General features: G+C 36.9%; 1 protein-coding gene across 1 annotated transcript in view; it reads left to right on the plus strand.

Moving 5' to 3' along the window:
* Positions 1-10,296, plus strand: part of DNAJC1 (DnaJ (Hsp40) homolog, subfamily C, member 1) — a 144,014-nt gene that overhangs the window by 46,392 nt on the left and 87,326 nt on the right. The window contains exon 7 of the mRNA XM_014539384.1: positions 3,548-3,638. Coding sequence (XP_014394870.1) covers positions 3,548-3,638 — 91 coding nt within the window. The remainder of the gene's footprint in view (positions 1-3,547; positions 3,639-10,296) is intronic.

Consider the following 10,296-nt stretch of genomic DNA (forward strand, 5'->3'; position numbering starts at 1 on the left):
ACACACACACACACACACAACACACACACCACACACTAGAGGCCCGGTGCATGAAATTTGTGCACTGGTGGGGTCCCTAGTGCACAAATTCCCCACCTCCCCACCTCCTCCTTCCCTCGCCACCCACATCTGCCACCACCCACCCCAGGTTCCCCAATCAGGCCATTGGGACTTGCTGGTGCAGGGGAAGGACCAGGAGGTTGGCTGGCAGGGGGGAGGGAACAACTGCCACTGCAGCAGGAGGGCGGCTGGCCAATCGGGGCCTGCCGGACAGGGGGAGGGACACGGGAGGTTGTCCGCTGGCCCCAAGGAGGGAGCTGGCCCTTGGCCCCCTGGGAAAGGGGCTGCATCTGCTGCCACCCACCCCCGGTTTCCAACTTTGTTCTTTGTTCTCAAGATTGCTGTGGCTATTGGGATGTTCTGTGGTACCATACAAACTTTTGGAATATTTGTGCTAGTTCTGTGCAATATGCCATTGCTATCTTGATAGGAATTGCTAAATATATTGATTGCTTTGGGTAGTATGGGTATTTCCTTTCTTTTTATAATATGTTTTTATTGATTTCAGGGAGGAAAGGAGAAGGAGAGAGATATATAATTATCAATGATGAAAGATTTTAATCCTAATAATCTGGATTCAAAGTCTGTTCTCTTAATCACTATAGTGTCTTTCACATTTCATAAATAACTTATCTGTGCCCTTCTTTTCTTGTGTGGTGTCACATTTTCTATTACCCTAAAGGAGCCAATATCTTCCTGAGCTTTTCTTTCCTTACTATTAAACCTACTCTCAGCCCTAGCCGGTTTTGCTCAGTGGATAGAGCATCGGCCTGTGGACTGATGAGTCCAGGGTTCAATTTTGGCCAAGGGCACATGCCCAGGTTGCAGGCTCGATTCCCAGGAGGCGTGCAGGAGGCAGCCGATCAATGATTCTCTCTCATCATTGATGTTTCTATATCTCTCTCTCCCTCTCCCTTCCTCTCTGAAATCAATAAAACTATATTTAAAAATAAAACCTACTCTCAGAAAAGAGCTAATACATATGCTCATTCATTCATTTACATCAAGGAATAAATGACTGATATGGTTTAATATAAAATAATTCTACTTCAGGGTTGAGTTTACGTTGGGACACGGGGAACATTAAGGGGCCATAAAACGTTAACCAAAAACCTTGGTGAAATTGGAAGTATATATGGGCATGGGAGAACAAGTTAATTGGTACATGGCATTCTGTGCCCTCAAATTATACCATTATTTAGTTGGCCCAAGCCTTGTAGAAATGAACATAAATGTGGAATGGAAAGAATAAGAGATACATCTTTATTATATTGATTAAATTATTTTAGAAATACCCTATTATTCCCCTAATTCATTGTCAAGAGTTCTGATATAACCCCAAGAGACATAGCCCCAGGGGAAAGCTTTAACTTGGACCATCATAGGTGAAAGAGATAATCCCACCTAGGGTTTAAGTGTTTATGCATTTACATATGAATCAAGGTAGAGCCAAGGATTGATTTTTGTTCCTAAGAAATAAAACCCTCTCATGTGGGTGTATGATTATTTGCTCTAGGAATCTTAAACCTAGGACTGTTACCCTAGTGCAGTGATTTTCAACCTTTTCAGCTCATGGCCACAAACTACTAAACATCTGCAGCACATTGAAAGATACATTTTTTGCCTCTCTGACAAAAAAAAAAATAAGTGTGATTTTTGATTCATTCACACTGGACAGCTATTGTGGTGGCTGTTGTCATTTTTTTATTTGACAATAAGGGGAAAGAGGTCAATGCCTCTGACTAAATAGTCAGATATTGCATATTTTGAAAAATTCTTGTGGCACACCAGTTGGAAGAATCACTGCCCTAGAGTTATTTTTTATACCTTTCTTATTATTATTCCACATCAGTCAGTCAGTCATTTCTTTCTATCTAGTTTCTCATGTATTTCTATCTAGTTTAGTCCAATGAACTCTATTGAATGCCTGCTTTATGCCAGATACTGTGCTCTGGGCATATAAGTACTCCTATCTTAAATTTCTAATTTTCTAGGAGAGAATATAGCATGATTCAAGCAATCATAGAAGTGTGTTTCAGTAGCAGTATACAAGAGGAATTACTTTGTTAGGGAAGCCAGAAAGAGTTGCAAAGGATATGATGCTTGAATAGGGTTTTAAAGAATAGATAGGAGTTCTTCAGAATAATGATAGAGTAGCAACATATGCTAGCTAGAGGGCAAAGCATACACAAAGACATGGAACCATAGCACAGTGTGACCTGGCAGCCATAGTAATAGCACTATAGAATAGATGAAGTTTGAGTCAAAGGGTGGTGAAAATTATGTTTTTGCTTTTTTTATTGTCAAGAGCTTTATATGCCTAGGCCGTGGTCGGCAAACTGCGGCTCGCGAGCCACATGCGGCTCTTTGGCCCCTTGAGTATGGCTCTTCCTAAGCCTTAAGAGTACCCTAATTAAGTTAATATATGTACCTATATAGTTTAAGTTTAAAAAATTTGGCTCTCAAAAGAAATTTCAATCGTTGTACTGTTGATATTTGGCTCTGTTGACTAAGGAGTTTGCCGACCACTGGCCCTAGAGTATCAACTTGTTTTTCTCCATGTCTGTGATTATTGAAGGCTTAGTCTTTTTCAGTACTCTGCTAAGTCATACATATGTACCAAACCTTTAGACTTTAGCCACTGTTATCTTGACAACTAAGCATTTGTATATAGCATGTGTTCTTAATCTTCAACCCTCCACGATAGGAACTGATATCTTAGTATAGTAGAAGGAGGAATGACAACTTTCACTTGTATCTACATGGTCATATAGGTTTCATAATCAGATTTGCATATAATAACTTTGAAAAAATTTTAGAATTAAAGGACTAATATGAAAATAATGTTAGTACAATAATGCAATTTACTATACAAAATAATTTAATTCCATTAAAAAGTGTCTTTTTTCTGCTCTCTAGTCATGCGATAGCACTATATTGAAAAATGCACAATGGAAGAAAACAGGAAGAGGATACCTCCCTTCCATATCTGAGAGAAAATACTTAAATGTATACTCATGCAATGTCTGGCTTTAGTCAGCTCTCTAAGACAGTAAAATTATAGGAAAGTGTTCATTTAGTTTCTTCTGTTCATCATAAAATTTGAAAGCATAAACACAAAGGAAGACGCGTTGTTAAAGAATATACTGCTTTAGCCCCAGCCAGTATGGCTCAGTGGTTAAAACATCGGCCTGCACACTGAAGGGTCATGGGTTCTATTCCCAGTCAAGGGCAGGTACCTGGGTTGCAAGTTTGATCCCAGGCCCCACTCGGGGCTTGTGGAGGCAATCAATTGATATGTCTCTCTCACATCGATATCTCTCTTTCTCTTTTTCTCTCTTCCACTCTCTCAAAAAAAATCAATGGAAAAAATATCCTCTGGTGAGAACTAACAAAACAAAAAAGAATATACTGCTTTAAAATAAAGTTATGTAGAAAATAATATCAAAGCAAACTGATTCTTATGTTAATCTGTAACTTTTTTAAGGATGCTGGACAGTTTTATGCTAAATACAAAGAAACAAGACTGAAGGAAAAGGAAGATGCATTGACTAGAGCTGAACTTGAAACACTTCAAAGTGAGTTTTAAACATTGTCTTACTGTGTTAACAAAATCATATAAAATTGAAGTTTGAATTTTCTCTTAAATTCAGTAGTAATTAAATTTTCTATGTCTTCTTTGCCACCCTCTATATAGTTAGTTGTCCTTAATGTATAATATGTGGGAAATACTGTATTAGTAATTATTGAGCCCTCCACAGTTTAATGTCAGAAGGAGAGAGAAAATCAACATGGGTCATATAGTTCCTCAAGTCTAGGAGGCATCCAGAATCTGGAAATCCTAAAATACTCCAGTGCTGAAATTGTCATTGATACAATATTATGTGCCAAGTCTATCCAGTTATCACCCAACTTGCTGTATTACAATAGTAAGTGGGAAACCTGGAAAATCAATCGCTTTTGTTTTGAAAGTTTTGTTTCATTTGTATTAGTGTTATATAATATGAAAAACCTTGACTACATTATCAGCATGTTGAAGTCTTCCACTGAACATTAAAGACAGTTATTGCTGATTTTAGAAGTGGAACATAAAAGGCATTTTCCCCATTTTCTTTTTTGTCTGGTTGTTGAAATAGTTTCAATTAAATTGAATAAATAAAACTAAATGTAATTTTTATTAAGTAAAATGTTTACATAAAAGTGTTCTAAGCCTTTTAAGACTAGTCAAAATGTGCCTTTACATTCCTTTATTTTTGTTAAGAGCATTTAACAATATTTAGCATTAATTTATTTATTACTGTTGTTTACCATCTGGTTCCCCCAATAAAATATAAGTTTCGGGTCTATTGTTTCTATTAAAGTCCCTGGGACACAGTAGGTGCTCAATAAGTACTTGACTGAATTCATGGAGGTGAAATCTCTTATTTTAAAAATTCCAATGTATTTTTGGTTCAGACTCCATTCCCTTCACAGATCTGGGTTCCTAGAAAAGTACATGGTGTACCCAGTACCAATCTGGGCACAGAAGACAATGCAAAGATTACTTTGCACCTATAAATGAATGCACTTGATAGCATGCATAGTTTTATAAAATGATTTGTGTACTTTTGAGGATATGCAGTAAAAGTTTTTCTGCAGCATATAGTAGTAATTTAGCCAAATCAACCTAGAGATGAGCAACTGTGGTATTAGTATACCACACATTTAATATACAGAAAAGTGGTGTTAGCTATTTCCCTTCATATACTGAAAGTCCTAGCTACTGCCTTCACCCTGACATCAGACCAAGGTTTAAAACAGATAAGAATTATGTTATCTTCACACCCAAAAGTGCATTGCCACTACCTACTAGTAAATGTGTGCCTTTGAGGATTTTAGTTTTCTGATCTGTCCAAAAAAAACATGTTGGACTAGATTACCCCAGTGTTAGTTTTCTATTGCTACTCTAACAAATGGCTACAAATTAAAGGGCTTAAACACAAATTTATTATATTAGAGTTGTGTGGGTCAGAAGTCTGACCTGGATCTCACTTGCCTAAAATCAAGGTTTATCAAGCAGGACTGCATTCCTTTTCCAGCTTCTAGAGACCTCCCACATTCCTTGGATCCTGGCCCTTCCTCCATCTTCAAAGCCAGCAATGGTTCATCTCTTACTGTTCTTCTAGTGTCACATCTCTGCCTGAACATAACTGGGAAAGGTTCTCTGTTTTTAAGGACCCATGTGATTAGATGAGGTCACCTTGGAGAATTCAGGATAATCTCCTTTCTCTAGGTGTTCAGTCATAATCACATCTGCAAAGTCCCTTTTCCCTTGTAAAGTGAAATATTCCCAGCTTCCGGGGATTAGAATATGGTCATATTTAGGGGACCATTTTTTTTTTTTTGCCTATCAGAATTCTTCAAATGTCTGGGAAGCTTTAGCTTTAGCACAGGGACTAGTTTTTTGTTTTTCCGGGTTTTTTTGTCTGCAGGATTGAATACAGTGTCCTGGCACATAGTGAATGTTTAGCAGATGGATGAGTAAATGAATATCTGAATTAATGTAATGTCATGAATATTAATGAGTGTCATGTGAGCACCTAGTCTATACAGAACTCAGATTCAGGAGCATGTAATTTAATTCAAAAGTTTTGAACAATTACAAGTACAAACTAATATTCAAATCAGCTATATAACTAAGTCAGATTTCCATTAAGAGGAAAATTTTTAGGATGAGGGAGGATTACATATTAAGATTGACTAATGTGTGTGTGTTGGGGGAGTAAGTGTGGACAAATGATTATTATTGTCATATTAAACCTAAGATTGAAATAGAAGCTGATGTTATAGCAGATGTTGAAATAGTTTCAGTTAAATTGAATAAATCAATGAATAAATGAAACTAAATGTAATTTTTATATAATTGTTATAAAATTGTTACATAAAATTTTCTAAGCCTTTTAAAACTAGTTAGTCAAAGGAGGGGAGAAATCACATTTTCTATAAGAAAAGAGAAAAATATTAAACTAACTCTTTGATATGTAAATGGCATATAACATTAGTTTTCTTTGTACCATATAATGATTCAATATATGTATATATTGCAACGTGATCGCAACAGTAAGTCTAATTAATATCCATCATATTGTAACTGCTACAAATGTTTTTTGTTGTGATGAGAACTCTTAAGATTGATTCTCTTAGCAACTTTTTAATATATAATACAGTATTATTAACAATAGTCATCATGCTGTCCATTTTATCCCCAGAATTTATTTATTTATAACACAACTTATTTTTATGTAGTTTTTGTAACAAGCCATTTATTTTAGCATATATGAATTCTCTCATAATAATGGATTAAGTATGTACACTAAAATTCTTTGAAAATAGGGGTTAAACATAAAGTATTTACCATAATACAGAAACTTCCTTTTGAAGTTTATGACTATTTTTCCAAATATGTAGACCATTTGCATTTAATGTAATTATTGATATGTTAAGGCTTAAGTCTGCCATTTTAATTTTTGTTTTCTCTTTGTTCTCTCTCTTTTTCATTTCCCTGTTTTCTTTTTCCTGATTCTTTGTGGGTTATTTGAATATTTTTTTTTTAGAATTCTATTTGGATTTACTTATAGTTTTTTAGTGTATCACTTTGTATAACGTTTTTGGTGGGTGCTCTAGGTATATGTTAAATATACATAACTTATACATCTACTGTTGTCCACAGTTTACCATTTCAAGTGATATGTAGAAACATTTCCTCCCTTTACATTCATTTACCTTTCCCACTTATAATTGTCTTATGTATTTTCTTTACATACATTGAATGTTATTGTAATTCGGTTGTCAAGCATAACTTAAAAAACTGTAGAGGAGGAGGAAAATCTATTGTGTTAACCCATATTTTTATATTTCTCTTGTTTTTTCTTTCTTCCTATTGTTTAAAATTTTTTTTTATGACTTCCTTTCTTTTTGGAGAATTTCCTTTAGTCATTATCAGACAGGTCTCCTGATAACAAATTTTCTTAATTTTCCTTCACCTACAATTATCTTGGTTTTTCCTTTATTCCTGAAGGATATTTTCACCAGACACAGAATTTTTTTTTAACTAAAACCTCTTTTTTTAATGTACTTTTTCATTGATTTTTAGAGACAGGAAGGGAGAGAGAAACATCGACCAGCTGCCTCCTACACTCCCCCTACTGGGGATTGAGCCTGCAACCTGGGCTTGTGCCCTGACTCTAAATCGAACCAGTGACCTCATGGTTCCTGAGTCGATGCTCAACCACTGAGTCACACTGGCTGGGCTCACTAGATACAGAATTTTTTTAAAATATATTTTTATTGATTTCAGAGAGGAAGGGAGAGGGAGAGAGAAATAGAAACATCAATGATAAGAGTGAATCATTGATCGGCTGCCTCCTGCATGTCCCCAACTGAGGATTGAGCCCACAACCTGGGCATGTGCCCTTGACCAGAATCGAACCTGGGACTCTACCGTCTGCAGGCTGAGGCTCTATCCAGTGAGCCAAACCGGCCAGGCTAGATACAGAATTTTAAGTTGACAGTTCTATACTTTCAGCACTTGAAAATGTTGTGCCACTTCCCTCTGGCTACATGTGTTTGGATACAAATTCTATTGTCATTTGAATTGCTTTTCCTTTACAGGTAAGGTTTCATTTCTCTCTTGCTACTTTTAAGATATTTTTCTTTTTCCTTTTTTTCAGAAGTTTGATTTTCATTATTTATGCATGGATTTCTTTACATGTATTTTGATTGAGATTCATTAAGCTTCTTGAATCTGTAGGGTTGTATCTTTTGCCAGCTTTAGCAAACTTTCAGGCAATATTTCTTTGAATCCTCTTTTAGTCCTGCCCTCTTTTTCTCTTTCAGGAATTTTGTGACATGAATGTTGGATCTTTTATTATATTCCCAAAAGTCCCCAAGGCTTTTTAGTGGGTGCTCTGATCTTTCTTTCTTTCTTTCTTTCTTCCTTCCTTCCTTCCTTCCTTCTTTCCTTCCTTCCTTCCTTCCTCTCTCTCTCTCTCTCTCTCTCTCTCTCTCAATCTGCTTTCTCTGTTTTTCAGATTGGGTAATTTATTATTCTATCGTCAAATTCACTGATTGTTCTCTCTGCTTCATTTTTCTGTCGAGTGCCTATTCATTGTTTTTAATTTCAGTTAATATACCTTTCAGTTCTTATATTTCTATTTGGTTCTTTATGTCTCGTATTTTTTTTCTGTTGACTTTTTATTTCTTTACTTATTTTAAGAGTGTTTCTTATTGCTTGTCAAAACATTTTCATAATGGCTGCTTTAAAATCCTAGTCAGATCATTTGGGTATCTTTTTCATCTTGTTGGCATCTGTTAATTTTCTTTTCATTCAAATTGAGATACTCTTGATGAGATTTTTTATTAAAACTTGTACATTTGGGACATTATAAGACTCTGGGTCTTATTTAATCTGTTCTTTTTCCTAATGTTCTCTGACAAAGCTCTAGTAGAAGAAGGACAAGGTTGCTGCCCTGTTATGGTCAGGTAGGGGTGGGAGTCCAGGTTCCCTTCATGGCCTGTATTACAGCTGAGGGAGAGAGGAGTTGTGAATACTCTCAGGATTGGGTGGGTATGGGTGTTCCTGCTTGTCAGTAGGCCTCCACTGATAACACCCTGGCTGGGATAGGCAAGAATGTCTACTTACTGCTCCCCGCCCGCCTGGCTTCTGAAATGGGGCGGGGACCGGGGGAGAAGGGGGTTACCTCATTGCTGCTGGGCAGCTGTGAAAGCCCTGAGTGTCCTCTCTGCTTCCTCTGAAACCATCCTGGAAGGGCAGGGTAGGGACACCTCATTATCCTTGGATGGATGTGGAAATCCAGGCTACCCACTTGTTCTCTACTGACTCTACAGGGAAAGGTGGTCCTCATTACCTCTCAGCAGGGATGAAAGTCTGGCTTCCTACACCTTCTACCTCACCCTGGAGGGGAGACTGTGGTGCCTTGTTGCAGCCTCACAGTGGCAGAAGTCTAGGCTTCCCATTAGCCTTGCTGGCATAGGGTTTTGTCAGTTCTTTTTACCTGAAGTAGATTGGCTATTATCTAAAAGTTTTGTTTTGGTTGTTTTTTTTTCTTTTCTTAATTTCCTTTTTCTTTTTTTTGGCGGGGGTGCGGGGGAGTCTGGGATGTATGAGGCAAAAAAACAAACACCTCACACAACTCACCACCTTGGTGTTCATTGAGTCCTGCCATACCTAGCTGGTCTGTCTTCTCTCCAGTATTCAGAATCATGTTGTTGTTTGTTTCATACAAAAAATTTAGGACTAAAAAAAAAAAAATTAAGACTTTTAGTTTTTCTTAGTGGGATGACTGTGGAAAAGTATTTCTCCATTTTTCCAGAACTAGAAGTTTTGTACTACTTTTTTAAAGTGATTTTTAAATGCTTATTTAAAAAGACATCAAACACTTGTAATGGTGATGAAACACCCCAGAAATAAATACAAACAACCAGATTTATTTACTTCTTTTTTATAAGTGCTTCTCTATAAGCAGACAAAATTAGTTCTCATGAGATGGTTTCTTGTTTATGTGGGCTGTCCCTTAGCAGTACTTTGTACAAAATAAAATTAAAAAAATGAGAGAAGCTGAGTAATGTGACAGGCTTCATGTGGAGTCATTTTTATGGCTTCTTCTTTTCTAAAAATGTTTTCAAAAACAAAAAACCTAGCCCTGGCCGGTTTGGCTCAATGGATAGAATGGCAGCGTGCAGACTGAAGGGTCCCCGGTTCAATTCTGGTCAAGGGCACATCCCTGCGTTGCAGGCTTGATCCCCAGTAGGGGGCATGCAGGCGGCAGCCGATCAGTGATTCTCTCTCATCATTGATGTTTCTATCTCTCCCTCTTCCTTCCCTTCCTCTTTGAAATCAATAAAAATATATTTTTTTAAAACAAAACAACCTGGCCTTCTATTTAGGCTTGTATGGTACTCTGGTGATACTATATGTGATTGTTGATATGTTTGTAGCAAATTCACATGTCATTTAAGTTACTAATTTCCTGTTATGGTGTGAGGGTTTGTTGTGGGTTTTTTTTTAAGTCAGCAACCTAAAAGCCTGCAAATATTAAGGTATTAAAACAATCCTCTATACTAATAAAAGGGTAATATGCTAATTAGACCGGGAGACCTTCCAGATGTCCTTCTGGACAAAGCCATGGTGGCAGGGCCGAGGCAGAGGCAGTTAGGGGTGATCAGACCAGGAGGAAA

This window comes from Myotis brandtii, unplaced genomic scaffold (genome assembly GCF_000412655.1).
Source record: "Myotis brandtii unplaced genomic scaffold, ASM41265v1 scaffold215, whole genome shotgun sequence".
Classification (NCBI taxonomy): Eukaryota; Metazoa; Chordata; class Mammalia; order Chiroptera; family Vespertilionidae; genus Myotis; species Myotis brandtii.